The sequence below is a fragment of the Diorhabda carinulata genome, chromosome X (genome assembly GCF_026250575.1).
Source record: "Diorhabda carinulata isolate Delta chromosome X, icDioCari1.1, whole genome shotgun sequence".
Taxonomy (NCBI): domain Eukaryota; kingdom Metazoa; phylum Arthropoda; class Insecta; order Coleoptera; family Chrysomelidae; genus Diorhabda; species Diorhabda carinulata.
In genome coordinates, this window is record NC_079472.1 from 25,359,943 (window position 1) to 25,378,748 (window position 18,806).

The following is an 18,806-nucleotide window of genomic DNA, read 5'->3' on the forward strand; positions in this document are numbered from 1 at the left end:
TTAATAACATATTATGCTTTCTGTTAGCGTCTGGCTGTTTTTTTCTTTCAAGATTAAAGCCGCTTGACATGATGCAAAACAACGTGTGATGCAATGCAAGATTCAATATTTCTTGATCAAAAACATGCGCAGATGTATTGCAAATTGCAATTCTATAAAGAAATGAGTTTTAATCTACTGATATTACGTATCGATATATTCTTAGTTATCTTATGTTTTATTTTCATTAAGAGTTTTTAAAACGTTTCTTCATCCATTCTCGAATCATTTTTGGATATGTTTTTATCTGATTCCAAGGATTGTCCTACCATCGCCCAGGTGCTACTTCTGTCCATGATATTGAAAAACAAAGGCAGCAGCAGATATAATTATTGCGAGAGATGCACTTTTTCTTATTCACTTTACTTTGTTATTTTCATTTTTAAACCGATCACAAAATATTGAATAACATTTGAGGTTAGGAAATCGTTTACTTTTTCTTATGGTATGATGATTAGTGGCAATCATGACGCGATGGCAAAGGACTTACAAAATGTTAACTAACATGAAATATTCGTCCATTAAATTGGTTTCTTGCAAGAAATTGTTTGCAATTTCTTGCACATTGTCTTGCATCAGTCAAGCGGCCTTTAGTACTTACATGCTTTAAATTTTTAAGCCATAGTATTTAAATATGAAATAGTCGAGAAAACTGAATTACTGGTTTTAGCAAGCTCTGTCAAACTATTTACTGTCAAAAAATGAGGCAATAGATGTTGTTATAAAATATTTTTTATGTTAGTTGAAAGGAGGGAAATCAAATAGTTATACTAAAAATTATAAGATAATAGGAAATTGGTTAATCTTCTGCTGATTTTTCTTAGCTTTCGTGTTCAAGGCGTTCCTTGCATTAACTATTCTATATAAACTATTGGATAACCTCTTTCTCTTTCTTTCTGGTGTGTTCACTCTACATGTCTTATTCACTCACAAGTTGACTTTTAAGCTAACTTATTTTGAATTCTCTCACAATTCTTTCAATTTCAAGTTGTAGCTGATACGGCATTCGCAATGCTGTAATTTTTCTTCATATATTACGGAACCAAATTTGCCACTGTTATATAAATGTCTTATCAATTTACTTATGTAAATGTACATGTATAACTACAAATAATTAAAATAGATACACATACCTTCTATTTATTTATTTTTATCTAGTACAAATTCTGAAATTTCGAAAACATTCAACTAGTCCATGAAATGGAGTTAAAAAAAAGAAAACATTTGCTATTTTGTCGTCCTGCATTGATTTGTACCAAAATTTGTTGTTAGGCTCATTCTACCGTCTAGTTAATTTTCTGTTCCATGCCGTATTATTCTTTTTGTGAAAAATTTTAAAATAACATTTTCAACTTTAACATGAGTAAAATTTGGCTTGGATTAGTTAAATAAGGATTGTTTTATGCTATAAGATACAATTTCATAATATTTCAATTTTCAAAAATTACCCTTAATAACAGCAATTTTTATAATATAAGAACAAGTGGAATTGCAATATAATCTAAGTTTCCTGCACCCGTATAAAGTGTCGGACCCTTTTATGCATTGGCAAAAAATCATTTTTAAAAGTTCATCGGGTGCATGCAGGCGGTTTGTTCATCCGTACGGGGTATAATAAACCTTCATTAAAATTCCAGCTCCAATCTGTTGTTCGGATCTTTTGATTTTCAGACTACTGTTGAATTTGATAATAGCATCTTCTTGTGTGCTTGTCTTAGGTATCAACAGTGGGCAGAAGGGGAGACAGCTTCACTACACTGTTGTGGCTTTGATGAAATGCTCATACCGCATCTGCTCTAGAAAAGCTTTCAAATCTTTCACTTTTTTGAACTTATCAAGGTGCACACAGTCACACGAGCAGATGTTTCTTCTCTGCTTTTCGATTTGAGTAGAAAAAGTTGTATAAATAACATATTATTGCCGAATACACCGGTTATGTAAATATTGATTGGTTTTATAAACATCTTGTTTTTTTTGAACATGATTTTATAGGACTTTTCAATAGCTACAAGACTATGAGAATTAAATTTAAAGATAATTTGGTGTTCGCTCGCAAATACGAGGTATTTACGGCTGAATATGCACAGTGTACAAAATCTACATACAGAAAAATTTTAGTTATAAAAAAGCTACAATTAAGTGTTTTATAATTTCTTTTCGTATCACCAATATTTTCGCACATATTTTGAAATAAAGAGTGAAAAAATGCAAAATTGCAAAAAAAAATCGTTTGCTTTTTAAACTCCAATTTTTCTAACATTACGCATTTCAAATTGGTCAAACTTCTTGAGTGTATCTATAATACATATATAAAGAGAATTACAAAAGGGTGAAGATCTATTTTTATTGGGGAGGTAGTTAAGGGGTTATTTTTACTGATTTTTTCGTTGAAAATAGTTGGAACCTACCTTATTTTGATGAATTTTCATGTAAGAGATTTTTTTATTTTAAAGCTCCAATTATATACTCTAAAAAAGATTCTATAAATTTTCCTCAAAAATGCAAACTTTTTCCGTTGTTTGGGAGTTAGGGAGTGGTTTTTACTGATTTTTTTGTAGAAAATAGTTGGAGCCGACCTTGTTTTTATCAATTTTCATGCTAGAGATTTTTTTTTATTTTGAAGATCAAATTATATACATTAAAAAAGATTCTATGATGAAAAATGCAAAGGTTTCCCGTTATTTGGCTTTGAATATTTCAAATTATGCAATTAACGAAAAAAACTAACTATTAACATGCAGTATCTCGGATCATGTTGGTAATGAAAATTTATTTATTGTATGTATTGCTTTTTAAAAAGCTACAGCTGTCCACATGTCCATTTTCATGAAAAGCAAATTTTTTGGAGTTAAAAAATTTCAATTTTTTTCGTTGAAAATTTGTTACTTTCAACCGCAAATAACTCGAAAATTATTTTTAAAAAAAGTAAAGAAAATGTTTTTCTAATAATTACTTTTTCCACTTCCAAGAAGGGGTAGCAACCACCCCCAACATTTTAGCGTCCCTTGGCGTGATATAGAAAATGATCCTTTGGCTATTTCCTATCTTCTATGATAATTTCAAGTAAATCCAGGCAGGACGAAAAATTGCGAACCAAAATACTTCATTTCCTGGACTAAACACAACGATACCTATAAAAGTCACTTATGTGATGGAATTAATATACATGCACGGCCTTATTGGTTATTATAAATATATTTTTAAAACTTTATTTCAGTCAAACACTAGTATTTCATTTTTTTTCCAATCTCAAGATCCAAGTAAATGAAACTATAAATAAATTTTGGTTAACATAAACTTTTTGTTAATCCACGTGTACCAATAATTTTAAAAGTATCAAAAATATGTGCATCTTATATTATTCAATCACAATTAATTACAGAATATACGCGGTATGCCTAATAAGAGATCGGTATATATCGAATATAAATGACGGTTATTTTTTCAACTTTTTGATCACAGTGATAAGATATTAGTAGTGGAACGCTTTGTTTAAATATTTACGTAGAAAATAGTAATATTATTTATATTGAAGTGAAATTAACATTGATTACTACTGACAACAGTGCGTATAAATTGAGGACAAAATGAAATTTGGGGGCGATCCGCATCTGCCCAGGTACTACTCACGCACTTCTGTGTTGGCATGCCTGCATTCAGATATTTGTCACTCGCTTAGTTTTTTTGGCAGTGATTGGTTTGTTTACTGTCATTTGGTTGAACTTATTGCATATTTGTTATTTGCTAAAATCGATATTGATTTCTGTACATAGTTCACAAAGTGTAATGATTGCGTATTTATATTTCATTCAATAATTGTGTTGATCATTACCCAAAAGAATTTTCAAGTAATACTGATTCAAAAGAAAGTTAAATTGCTATAATAAATAGTTCTCAGTAAATTCCTTCCTTCCCCAATTTTAAAAACTAGTGGTTACCACAAGAAATTTCGGTTTTCAAAATAAAAATTTATTACAACGACAAATTACACAATTCTTTTAGAGGTGATAAACCACATAGAACTATTATATTTTTCAGTAATAGAATTTAATTTTTATTTCAGTTGAAAATTTTAATAATATTTGTTTATTTAATGTGATTTTGGTAATCATAACATGTTGTGAACTTAATATTTCAACAGTAGACAATTTCGGTTTTTACAAATAACGCATTCATCATTCTGAGTAATCTATTATACATTTTTACCGTATATTTATATTTTTAAATCACTAATCACAAAAACCTATAATTTTATGTAGATTTTGGATATTGTCATTTTTAGTGTTTTGGAGGAAGTATTTGGTTCCTAATATTTATTTTCGTTCTCTTTTAGCTGAGTAATTTGTATTGTACATTATCTTATTCATGAGAAAACTGGAAGGTATGCAGTAACAGTATTTTGTGTTCAATGTATAAATCAAATTGTTGATTGGTTTCTGGATGTCAATACAAAATACCAATATAACTGAATATTAAGGTCTTGATTGATCTAATCAACTTCGTGTTGAAATAATTGATAATAGGAGTGGTTGCCACACAAGAAAAACAAATCACCAAACACTATTTTATGCCTTTACTATATATTACTGTTTCAATTTTCAAAAATGCCTTTATCAACCGTAACTTAATCTTGTTAATTGTTCACTAAACTAAGGTGCTTCGAGACTCAGTAAGAGCAGCATCCAATGTAACTGAAAAATTTATATATATGTATATATAATTTTGAACACATTTTCATTATGCCTCTGTATATTTAATCAATAGGTAGAATCTAATCGAGCTATAATATACTAATATATCATGTGTAAATTACACATTCTACCATTTTTGTTATTAATATCTTAAGGACATTTTCTTATGTAGCTTTTTCCACCTACTCAAAACAATTCTTCGTTTAGTAATATTTGGTAAAGTCTATCATTCATTTTCAAGTCTATAATTTCTTCGCGCTCACAAAATTTATTTATTTATCAATTTAAACTCAATTTCCATACTGTATAAAATCACACACATACCCCCTATTATCGTATATTGTTATTCAGTTTAAAAAAGTAGATGAAACATCGCTAAGGAAAACACATTTTTTTGTCAAAAATCGATTTTATTCATCAATGCATCAAGAGCAATACAGTCATTCCAACACTTACAAAATAACCAATAACATCCTTTCAAAGATGCGTCATTGTTTTTTTATTCAAAAAGCCTGATATTTCTTACTAATTGTAATGACTCAAAACTATCACACATAAAAACACAATTTTCCATATTACTTTCCCACTCATGTGAAGTATATATTAATTGGTGCAACAGCTTCAAATAATTTCAATAATTATTCTAAAACTCCTAGAATATCATTTGCTTTATAAGTCTTTTTATACTGAACACACTGTTTACACACCGCTACACAAACACTAACAATTACACTGTCTGACGCGTGTTTCGATAACCAAGTTATCGTCTTCAGAGACTTACCCGTTTTAAACTGAATTTTCCCGCCAATAAACATTCTCCCGCGAAAATTAATTCCGGAATTGACGGGAATCTTCACATTTATTCCTTGACTACTAAACTATAGCGTGGGCTGTAAGGAATTGGCTCTTTGTCCTTATTTAAATTGAGATTGCTCAATAGCTAAGGAAAGCTTAAATAGGGACAAAGGGCCATGTCCTTAAACCCCACTATATAGTTTAGTAGATAGGGAATAAATATGTAGGTTCCCGCCAAGGAGGTTACCCTCTGGAATTAATTTTCGTAGGAATAGTTTATTGGTGGGAAAATTTAGTATAAAACAGGTAAGTCAAGTTATTATGTTTTAGTTTATATTCGGTCTCTGAAGACGATAACTTGGTTAAAGAAACGCGCTTCAGACAGTGTAATCGTGAGTGTTCAGTATGCATATCACCAACGGTTCCAAAAATTCCAACTTGTTTGAATGAACTTTTTTAATTTGTTCTTATAAATATTCTGCAACTATGTATAATTCCATAAGATACTATTCTTTTTTACTTTTGCAATTATCAAATAAATAAAAAAGAAATGTACAATACAAATTAATAAACCTTAAACTTTAGAGAGCAATAAAACGTTTCTGTTAGTTATCAGATTAATTAAAAAACACTTTCCTAATGTGTGGTATTGTAGTTTTCTTAGCTGTGTGTCCGATGCTAGGCTTAATAAATATTAGATGTTTTTTTTTAATTTTTCCTCAAGGTGAGTATAGATTTTAGTTTTGTGCCCTCTAAATTTTTGTTTCAAATTATATTTCTAGAAAATGCAAATCAAGCATCTTTCAATCGATTTTAAATTTAGATGAAAATTTTATTGGAATTGAAATTCATCATTAATTCAAATTCTTATTTGAATACAGCTTTGGAAGTATGCAGCATCCGCTAATTTACAAAGTAAGATCATTTTTTCCAAGCTGCGTGGTAATATTTTCATTGTATACAAAATATTTCTTCAATTTCTTCAAAACATAAAAACTTTGCTTGATATATTCATTGTTGCTATAGATTTATATTTAAAATTCACTTTTGAATATTCAAAATACTCCCTTGGAAAAATTTAACGAACCACTTTAATTAATCGGAATGTTTACAATATAAATACAAAATAAAACTAAGTTACATTGAAATAATAATGAACACCTACAAATGACCTTGACACAACCTCAATTTGCCTCATTTTTTCCATAAAAGTTTGTTTTTGTTCTAAATGCATATGGGTCAATCTTAATACCGCGTAGGCCTTTACTCCTCTTTTTTGTCACTGCATTCGTGCGTTGCAGCACTCTTGATATCAAATGTTCAGCAAAAGCTTGCGGTATATGCTCCCATTCTTCAATAGCGACCTCTACGAGTTGGTTGTGATTAGAAACAGAGGGACTATGACTTCTAATCCTCTTTTTAAGATAGTCCCATAGGTGTTCTATAGAATTCCTATCCGGACTGTTAGGTGGCCACTCTAATAAAAGGATATTGACATCATGTGAGTAGCCAATAACCTGTCTAGCTACGTGGGTATGAGCGTTGTCCTGCATGAATAAAAAATTAGGCCCAGCAAAAGGCATTACATGGTCGACAATATTTTTGTCTAAGTAATATTGGACATTCATAGACCTCGTACGTATCGAAGCAATTTCATACCCAAAACATTTTAGAGCCATCATCAAAAGGCATTTTAGAAGAAATATTATAGTTGGCAAACCTTTCTTCTTGCCTTCGACGGACACGCTTACGTTCCTCTGGAGCTTTAAGGCTAACTCTAGTTTCATCGAAGAACAAAACCCGCTCCAATTCTGATGTAGTTTTGCAAAATTTAATCTCTTGAACTGTGTTCTCTAGTAAGCAATGGTTTATGGCTGATCTTCTGTTGCTTAACTCTGCTTCATGTAAACGTCTTTTAACCTCTAATAATTAATTTTTTTAGCAGATTGTTGGTGACTCTCCTGTTTCCGAGAGCACGTACTTCCAAAAAAAATCATCAGTTTGCCTAGTGCAACGTCTTCGCCCTTGTCCTAGTCTATGCGACAGACGCTAGAATGATGTCTTCCTAACACACCAGCATTAAATATCCTTCATTCAGGAGAGTTGATGTTCGCACTGCCTCCTTCATTGACAAATTTCTTTGGCGGTTCATTTTTTCACTTGATATACTTCCAAATGAACTTCCAAATCAATAATTACAATCAATAGCTTCCTTCTAACAGAAACTTTTGCTTTAATCACCACTTTTTAAGAGAATTTTAACATAATTTTAGTCTAAAACGAAGTTTAATGTCAAAACAAGATTATGTGATACTATAGTTAGGTAAAAAAACAACTTTCACTGTCCAGGCCAGTCAGTTACCAATAAATAAAGAAAATCGAGTGGTGCGTTAATTTTGTTCATAAATTTAGTTTTGCGTCTTTTGTTTGCCTATGTGCAATAGAATAATGAACATATGCGTAAGGACAAGCTTGCAATTGACAAAAACTTCCCAAAATGTTTTAGCTCAAGCAGAATATTTATGCGAAATAATTCCAATTTCAATAATATTTTTCATCGGTATTAATCAAAGTCTTGGTTTCTGTTTCTTCGAAATTTCCAAACAAAACTAAATAAAAAATGACAATATACCAAACTCAGTGTTACTTCCAAGCAGAAAAATTTAGTGTTTGAATATTATTTTTGTCATTAGGTATGATTGGAATGCCACCAGGTATGATGTATGGTACACCTATGTTTCCCGCAGGACCTGTGCTGATGCAACCACGTTTCAGATGATCTCCGATGTACCTCGTTTATCATCCGCAAGTTTAAGAATAAGTCAAAAATTATTAACGTTAGGGTTCAATTGTTTTTACTTGTTGACCACAACTTTTTATTCATTTTTTTTTTCACTTATAACCCACCGATTTTCTTGCGATTAAGGTACAGACAAAAGAAATCGATTAGATTACTTTAATTCATTTTTGAACCTTTGTAGTAGGTGATAAAAGGAATTGAGGATAATATATAGCGGATAAACGGGATTAAATTTTTTGATAGGGCTTATCACATAAGGACTATTTTTTATCCTAGTTGCTATCAAATAAATTGTACATGACATGGTGATATAATTTTATATTTCATTAGGCAGTTCAAAATACCAAATATCTGACGAGGAATAATGAAAGGAAAATGTTGTTTTTGGTCTGAACGATTTCTTTTATCTACATTTTCCAAGAAAATACATCGAACTACATTGTTCTCATTAATTTGCATGGCTAGGGACAGTGTTGTCTATTTTCCGTGGTCACTCATAATTCCTAATTATTTTATTTTGACAGGTTTTGAAAAAAGTACAAACAAAAGTACAATCCGATACAAAATACCTGCCGAAAGGGTATGTAACATTTTATTTTTATTTTTTGATTTCATGGAATTTTCCTTCTGGAAAGGTTTGTGCAATCTTGATTATTAACATGTTTCTCTTCAAAGACGAAGTTGAATTAACGGATATTTTGAAAAACGAATTTTAATTCCAAGCAGTTTTCCATAAGAAATTTTCGTATATATGGGATCGCATCCTCGATTAAACAATCCAGTTGGGTCGTGTAGTGATCGTTATTTATCCTTTTTACTCAGTAAATAAATAAAAGACACCTTTCTAACTACCTATTGCATTTTAAACAAGTTTCCCTCGCTATAGTCCCAGAGACTACTCGTTCTACACATTCCTATGAGGAATTAAGAAAATTGGCTTTATCTTCTTTTTTCATTAAATCAATTTTGTCTTTTTCTGCTTAAATCAGTCAATAATTATTGATTTTCTTGATAGGGGGACAACCAAGCTTCTGTTTCAATGGTGTTCCATTCTATATAGAACAATTGATTATCCTTTTGTATACTCCTACATATAACAATACCTTCTCCGGATTATCGAGGCGTCTGGATTATAGAATACCATATTTAATGGTAATAAAACACATGTTCAACCTTAGTTTCTTTAATCAATTTTTTACATCATATCATAAAGACAAAAATGTACATGTTCAAAATTACGATCATGTAAGAAAAACTGTAAGCTAATATAAAACATTAGTTAATTATTCTTGAAAAAGTCTTCAATAATCTTCTGTTCATAATCTTCGAACTTCATTGCAAAAACCCGGCCTCTAAGTCGACAGAGAAACAATTTTGTGGGTATAAAATTCTTCACCCCGTTTCAAAGCAATGTTTAAAACTCCTACTGCCTTTGAATTACCCACTTTTGTGGAGGTGAGAACTTCAACGCTCTCGCTCATCGTCCTCACACATTGCCGTTCGTACAATCTCCACATCAGTTTACACTTCATATCTTTGTAAATCGCTTTCGCAACTACCAGAAACCCATTCTTGAGAATCATTGGGTCCCCCTCAATCTATTAAAAAACTGGGCTAAAGGCACATCATCTTCTGGTTCATCATTATAAGTACAAATTCTTCCTGGATTTGTTAATTAGCGATGCCTTAACATTAACCAAAAGAAAAACTGTACCCTTCAAAGTTATCTATTTAAATGAGTCCATGAGGTTCTCAGAATAACATACAGTTAACCAAGTAACATTTTGTATAACTGATCCATTGGTTGTATAGACGCCGTGGTGTTAGGTAGTTGGAACATTACAAAAAATTTGCCGTCTCCAGAGACAAGTTCATCTGCTGATGGATGCCCAGGACAATTATCCAACATTAACAGTGCTTGGAGAGGCAAAAGATGGCAGTGGACCGCGGGAACTAATTCCGTTTTAAACCAACAAGTCTTTTGTTAACCCAAGCATTTTTTTGTGCGTGTTCATTTAAATGCCCGCAGGTTTTTTTATTTTGCGACAACAATCAATTGAATTTTATGGGTTCCGGCCGCTTTTGTTGAATTTTTTTCCCTAATAACTTTTTGTTTTTCTCGTTGGAATGGTCCGATAGCGGCTTCATCATTTGACAGTTTGTCATCGGCCATCTTATTCCGTGACGTTTTTTAAATCCGATATTGGAGTTTGTAATCTGGCGATGAATAATACGAGCTTCCTCACAAATCATATCACCAATTACGGGACCACGTTCTGTTGTCTAACACACACAAAGATTGTGCCTTTGTTTTTCTTTATGTCGCCTTTAGTTGACCTGCTTACATCAAACTTCCGAGCAATGACAGAGTAGCGGTCATCCCATCCGCAATTTGTCTTTTAATGTTAATGTTGAATATTTACGTGGCGGCGCCATGATGTTAGCGAGCGCGCAAAATTAACACTATACGTACTACACAAAAGGCGATAAATAAAAGACTGACGACGCATTGGCTCATGGCAGCCCTCACTTATAACCGCCCATTGCCCTGCCGGATTACACCAATCGCCGAAAAAGCGGGAGTCCGGTTTGCCGAGGCCCTACTGTACTTATGTTGTCCTCGTTTTTTGGTAACTATTTTGATTTCCCATATTCTTTGTAGCTTCTTTTCAACTTCTAAAAGTATATTTTCTTTATTCTGTCCATCCTTTGGTTGCTCTCAAATATTTCAATTTCTATACCCATATATTTCCATAAGTGTGTATTGATCTGAAAACTAGTTTGAATGCATCAGTGGCGGATTTACTGTTTTGCCGCCTGTAGGCTATTCATCTTGTGCCTCCTCCAATCACCTCTGAAATTGAATACCTTATATCTAAATTATTCAAATTACATTTTGTATCAATGGAATTTCAACTTTATAATTGGAGAACTAACTTTTTTTCATGGCAAATGGTTGTTCAGAAACAAAATTTTTAACATATTTTACAAATTACTTTTCTTTTTATAAAAAATTTAGAATTCATTTTCTACTTGGGAACAAATTTTTTTTTAATTTGGTAAATAAATTTGCCGCCCCTTGAAATTTGTCGCCATAGCTACAGCTTACTCAGCCTGTTGGTAAATCCACCACTGCCCAGCATTTTGTTCTGTAGCAGTAGGTATTTGTCGTTGCGTAAGATGTGTCCTATGTAAGATGTTTTTCTTATCTTAATAATTGTCAACAGCTTTCTTTTACGAGTCCAGGGTCTCTTCAGGATGCGTTTATAGAGCCACATTTCAAATGCCTCAAATTTTTTTTATCATTTGAGCTTTCAAGGTCCAAGTTTCCACTCCGTGCAGCAGTACTGACTAACATTCCATAAATCCTATTCTGATTTGGAGGTTTAGATTTCTGTTTGCAAACATTGAAAAGCACTTGACAAATGCCTTGCGAGCCATTTCAATTCTGATATCTATTTCGTCGTCTGGATCCATTTGAGCTTTTATGACTGAACCAAGATACTTGTATTTTTGCATCAATTCTATTTGTTTTCCATTCAGTATGAGAATAGGGTTGATAATGATATTTTGGTTTTCACTTATAATCATGAATTTAGTGTTTTTAATAATTATAGTGAGTCCTAGATTTGCACATTCTCGGTTGATTCTTTCTAATAGGATTTGAAGATCTTGGCTCTCAGCTATTATAGCAGTATCATCGGCGAATCTTAAGTTGTTGATTAATGTACCTCCGATGTTTACCCACTTATGTCTCTCCTTCAACACTTTCTGAAAGACAAACTGAAAATATAGATCAAATAGTTGTGGAGAAAGAAGGTAGCCTTGGCGAACTCCCTTTTAAATTTCGATTTCATCTGTCACCATGTCCTCATCACGTACCACTGTCGTTTGATTGTAATAGATATTTTTGATTAATCGTATATTGTTGGATCGAAATTAATAGTTGTTAAATTCTCCATAAGTTTATCGTGTTGAACTTTATCAAAGACCTTCTGGAAAGCAATGAAACAGACATATAAATTTTTGTTCTTATTCTCTGCACTTCTGTAGTAGTACTGTGATTGTGAATAATGGTAATATAAAGCATTATTCGCTAACAAGCCCATTGCAATTGTAATAATCCAATGTGGCTATCTTTTTTTTAATAATTTTAAAGAATTCGCTTTGAAATTTAGGTTGTTGCGCCTCTGCTGGTTGTATGCTTCTTATTACTACGTCTAGTTTTTGTGTGTATGATTTACTATCTAATTATGTGATTTATGAATATGTTAAAAAGGGTAGAGCTTAACGAATCTTTAGTTCCAAATTCTTCTGTTGTTCTGTAATTTTTAAATTTCTCCATACATATATTTTTTATAGTTTGGATAAGTTACTTTTCTTCCAAATATTCCAATTTTTTTTGTTAGCTATGAAAAGCCAAGCTTCCGTTTCAATGGTGTTTTATGTCATAAAAAAACAGAATCTTAGTAACAGGCAACATTCATTTTTCCTACTTCGTTTCTTAGAAAATAGAATTCATTCTGATTTCTTTAATATTTGTTATTGCAAAGCCATATCGAAAAATGTAAATATCTCATTAATTTTAGCCAAAAATTAATGGTTAAAATTCGTTTTTCTAGGCTGGCAGGTTCGTACAACTCCTTTTTATATATTTTGATTAAATAATCATATTTTATTGAAAGGTAAGCAACCTACCCTAATATACCTTTTTGTAAATTAATATTTTTGAAGGGTCATCCGCTCATTTATACATAAAAATAAATATACCAGGCAACAATGAAATATTTATTAAGGCTTCTGTAAATAATTTAAGTAAAATTAATACGCGCGTTTGACCTTGTCAAAATGAGTGATTTGTATTCAGCTAAACTATATAATAAATGTTGTTTGTAATGATGTAATCAATTTAGATTGAGTAAATATTTATCTCTATTTCATTGTAATTAGTATTAAAAACCAGCTGACCTTATCACTTCTTATAACAATTTTGTTTCATAAAAAAAAGTAATTGACAACGATTTTTGTTTTTATTTCCAAATCTATTTATAATTTTTTAACTGATTTTAGTTTGTTCCTAGTTGAATACAAGGCACCGTAAATTTTTAAATTATATAGAGTGTATGTATAATAAGTTATTAATAACATTTTGGAAAGAGCATATTGTAATTCAGCGAAGGTAGGTCATAGATCAATTATTATATAAAAACGTATTAGCGAAAGTTTGTGAAGTCTTCTTAGAAAAATGTGAGACGTGAAAAGGTACGCAAATTTTATTATTCCTCTATAAAAATACGGTGAATGGGTCTTACATTCTTTAGAAGATTGAAACCACAGTATAAGTGAACATTTGAATGTTTTTTAAAAAAAGTTGTAAATAATCTTTCATTTTTGTTAATTTAAACTGTTAGACATAAAACGAAAAATCTAGGTAAATCACGTAAAAATATAGTGGTAACCATTTTTGTAATGTTCCTTATATTGAGCTCCAATCTGACTAAAATTGTGTTTAAATAGGTTGAATATATTGGTGGTGCAAAAACAATCTAGAAAATTTAGTTAACAATTTCAAATAAACCTTTGAAAATTTTGTAATAGAGATACAATTATAATAAAAAAAATTATAAATATTATTAGACGGGGAGCTGGATGGAGTTGAATATACAAAATATGAGGACCGTATTCAGTACATAGTTTTAAACTTCAATGAGTTATAATACTGGATACTGTCAAGGGATTTATTAGCTCACTTATTTATATCTCCCACTCCCTTACTATTAAGTGAATGAACAGCACAAATTATGCAACGCATTTTGATATTTTAATAATGATATTTAATTATTTCCTATAATTAAATACTAAAAAAATAGTAAATTTAAAGATGAAAACAAGAATTGAGGATAAATTAATCAAATTTTAACATATCTTAAATACAGTATCTATTGGTTTCACATTTAAGGACAAAAACAGTCTATGGATTCTTTTGCAGAATAGCAGAGCAAATTTTTCAATTATGTTGAAATTTTTTAATTAGGTCCGATGAACAAATATCATACCGTCCAGGAAATAAAGTTATTATATTATTAATTTAAAATGTCTTATGCATTTGTATCAAAGTACGCAGAGGGGAAATAAAATGGGGAAAGGGAAAGTAACCATTATAGCTGTGGGAAATGTGTGTTTTTCTGTTGTTGGATGACTCACCTACAAGAATCTGAGTATGTTTGCCGGTCCTGAAATTTTACATAATCTATTACTTTTGTGTCTTTTGAGCAACTAGTGAGGCCCACTTATAATTCACTCTAATGGATCCAAATATTATTATTTTATCGTTACGTATCGGGGCAAAAATCATTTTCTTATATGGTCTACACTTCACATATGAAAACTGCTTTCGTACAGTCAAATCCAAAATAAAATTTTTACGCTCCTTTGATAATATATTATGTCAATTATTATCACCCACAATATGTTTTCAGAACACGATTTCAAGTTTTCTAGTGATACATTTCGAAAGAATTGAAAATAATTTCCATTATTTAAATCTTTGGACTGTTTACGAGTATTAACATTATCACTGAAACATTAATTGTTGCAGTTTATGTATTCATTATTCGAAATGCCCTATCTATAAAAGATATCTTTATTAATAATCTATGAAATTTATATTATTTTTTACAACTCTGATGGAATAAGCTGCAGTTACCTCATTCTTCTCAAAAACCTGGAAATATCTAATTGTGTTGAGGACTCTTTTCAATTGAATATCTTTGTTCACATACTTGGCTCAGCCACCACTTTACTAACAAGTTCCAGTAGTTTATATCCGTCTTCTGTAAACTTGATCAACAGTCAGAAATATTGTTGATATAGAATATTTTGGATGGAATATTTTTTTACATACCTCCACTAAGCACCTATATGACACCTACGTTTAGAGCAACTTTAGTACTGAATGGTAAGATGAAGCTTTCGCGTTCCTTCAATTTAGATAATATCAGTTCACCTGTATTTTAATATTTGACAAAATGTGGGCTTATTGGAGGTTTTCATCTTGTTACAGTATTTCTTTTAGTTTCAAGTATTTTAGAGGAACACTGGGTCTATTCAATTGTTATCTACAATTATTAACCAAACATTGTCGTTGTCGATGGCGACTGTTCTTGATAGGTAGTAAAATAATGGGTTTGCATAAAGCTGTAGTTTCATGATTGTTTTCAATACCTTCATGTGGTTAATATATTATTGGTTACAACCCTTCTATTGCTATAAGTTTCTCAAATACGGTTTGAAATATTTACTATTACCATCATTGAAAGGTTATCATTATTTACCTGGTTGCCCAAAGAGACAAAAATTCGATTTTTTGTTTTAGTTCATAAATAAAAATTCACAAAAAAACTTATACTTCTTCGTATTATCATAGTTTGTACTATGACTAATATAAGAAGGACATATCTGTTATATGACACATATTTCACAATTTTCTATTTCTTTTGCACCCCAGAATATATTTCCTCTTATTTAAATGCTAAATTTTAGATAATTTTCTTGGATGAATCAAATATGGAAGGTGCTTTTTAGCCAAAATAATTGAGTTGCTGAATTTTATTTAAGTTTGTTCACCCTTTTGTTTTTTCATTTCGTACATTATAGTATTGGAAAAGTTGTTTTAAATTGATTTGATTAGTTATTTAGTTATTATCGAACGTATTAATACATTTTTTGTATGAAGTACTCATATTTCCACATACTGAATTCAGATTGATTGCACTATAGAAGCACTTAACTAGTATGTACTTGGTCATATGTTAACTCAACAAAGTTTGATCAGAATTATAATTACATTAATTATATTACATTTGTGGAGTTGTAATTAAAGCTTCACAAAAAATAATTTATTGTTATTTCTTACTGTCAACTACTGATGTAAAAAATACCGATACATAAAAATGTATGAATTTATAAACCAATGTTTGAAACAAAATTTTAAATTTGAATAGTGTGTTTTTCCTCCTATGATATTAGACATCTATAGATACTCTCAATTTCGTTTCAGTCAAGAGCATTTTATATTTCAACAAGTCTTAATAAATACCTCATGTAACTTGTGCATTTGACTTGATAAAGCTTGTAAACATCCAAAGAGGCTCTATTGAAAATTTGTTATAGTTATATATTGCCTGGTTTTAATCTCTTCTGTAGTTTTAAATAATTATTGAAACTTTTTTTCCTACAAATGGAGCGAAAGGCACAACTTGTGGTTTTATTACGTCAACAATGTACCTGTTAGCATCAAAACGATCTCTTTCAATGATCATTTTGTTAGTGGGGCCCTCCATATTCATGCGCCGCATACCTTTACTACGTAGTGCTCTCCCCTCCGGACTTCATATCAAACTTTCTAAACTGTTTCCTTATCGAATCATTGCTTATTTCTTGTTGATATAGACACACAAAATTTTAGCAAATAGAAAAGTTAATGAAACCTGCACGAATTGCACACTAACACTTCTTGTGTTTTGTGTGGTCATAATCTGTCTTTTTTGCAACGACAGCAATAATTATTTTTGCTTTGAAGCAACCAAACTACTGTTTGCACTTAGAGAGGGTCTCGTAGAAAAAGACAGGCGATGTCGGTCACAGCAATAAAGCTGTTGGATTGATGAAGCCCCCTGTATTGCTATATATTACGATCAACTTCATAGGATCAAGAATGAAATTTGTAAACTGTAGATAGAAAAATATTGAATGCGATTTATATTCTATTCTACTTTTTAGTTACTGCCAATGTTCAGTTAATAATCGCAATGTCCATAGATTTCATTAATTTATTTCATTGCCACGTGTACAAAGAATCTTTGTTTGGCATTTTAAAGCGTTTTTAAAAGAATTCCAAGTAATTTGATTAATAATGGAGTTTGCTTTATATACTTGAATTATGTTGGAATTTAGATTAAATTTAATTTTATTTCAGAAACAAACCAAAAGAAATATTGAAATTGTAAATGGAAAAAAGATGTTTTTTCACGTATTAACTACGATTTAATTTATCTTATATCGTAATGTAAAGTATATGCAGGTGATTAAAAGGTCACAGCAATAAATGGTTATAGCTGTTGGGTCATCAATCCCCTGTCAGAAACGTGGCTTGAGACAGGCGATTGTTTTCGGCTTCTGCGTCGCTAAACAATCACAGGTGATTTACCTGTTGGACCAGATCAAATAATTTTGACTGTTATAACATATCTGTTGCAAAAAATTATTGTACTGCTCTATAATTGTCCAGTCGGTTATTTCTGATCTGGACCCCTGTAATTTACTGCAATATATGTATTTATTCTGAAGTAGTTCTGTTAATGATAACATTTTAATGTATACATTGTTTGAGGAATAAAGTCACGTTTAAAGTAATACTTTGTTTTTTTTTTTCATTTACATCATAAAAAGTAGTTGAATTAGAGAATCAAAATCAATTAATCATGTAGAGACTTGTCAAATTGTTTTTTTTTAACTTTTGCATGTAGTGTTTTTCTTTATTCACTTCAACGAAAACCCTTTGTCCTGATTGTAGGTTGATAGAAACCCATTTGAGTGAGGCAGGTTTAGAGTGATTCATTAAATGCATATGACTTGATCAGCACACTGCTATTGGTTCAATTCAACAATCATAAAAGGAAAAAAGTTATTTAACAATAGAGTCATTTAATGAAAAACACCCAATAGATGTATAGATTGAAGGACATTGCAAGCTTCAGATATTCTAAATCAAACATAGAGGACAAAAAATACGAAGAGGCCAAAAAAATGCAATAAAACATTGAGAACCAAAAAAGATAGATTTGTACAATTCAGTCAAACTTGAACCCTCTATCGTTCCAATGCATAACCACGTAATTGGAACGCAATTTCTTTCAAATCGTTGACCGATAAAATGTACATAAAATTGTAGTTAGTTTACTTAATGGTATGATAAACAATAAAAATTCAAGTCGCGCCAATCTTACTAATATAATAATCATTTTTTTTTTCTATCGTTTCCATTTTTAATATCATTTTGAGATTAGTAATGCCATTTTTGGGTGGAATTATAAATCTTGGTACCTTGTAGCGATATCGTTAGTCTAATTTTGAAAGTTCGACTGTAAACATTCTGTGCAACTGTAGTTAATGGTGGGTAGTTATAACTAATAGATCAGTTCTGAAGTAATTACATACTAGAATGAAGAAAATCTTAACCTACATTCTTCTCATTAATAAAAAACCTTTAAAATGTGTATTAACTCATTACTATTAGTTTGAGAACTTAATATACATATTGGTTGGTTAGGTTAGTTAACACTATATATTGATGTGGAGATTGTGCTATTACATAGTCTTGTCCATAACCGATCTTAATGGATGATAGGTTCACGTTTCACATAAGTGCGTTACATGAAAGTATGCTACGAAGATACTGCTTTTGATTTTGTAAGAATTGT

At 30.8% G+C, this 18,806-nt stretch overlaps 1 protein-coding gene across 3 annotated transcripts in view; it reads left to right on the forward strand.

Annotated features, from left to right (window-relative positions):
* Window positions 1-17,739, forward strand: part of LOC130902535 (BUB3-interacting and GLEBS motif-containing protein ZNF207) — a 30,701-nt gene extending 12,962 nt beyond the window's left edge. Inside the window, exons 7-8 of one of the 3 annotated variants that reach the window (XR_009060412.1) lie at window positions 8,219-13,332; window positions 13,396-17,739. Coding sequence is in view for 2 of the 3 variants with exons in the window: in XM_057814755.1 (XP_057670738.1) it covers window positions 8,219-8,304 (86 nt within the window). In the remaining variant the exon portion in view is untranslated. Of the gene's footprint in view, window positions 1-3,605; window positions 7,904-8,218 lie in introns of those variants that run through there. The other 2 variants (XM_057814755.1, XM_057814756.1) reach the window with 2 other exon arrangements.
* Window positions 17,740-18,806: the final 1,067 nt, after the last annotated feature.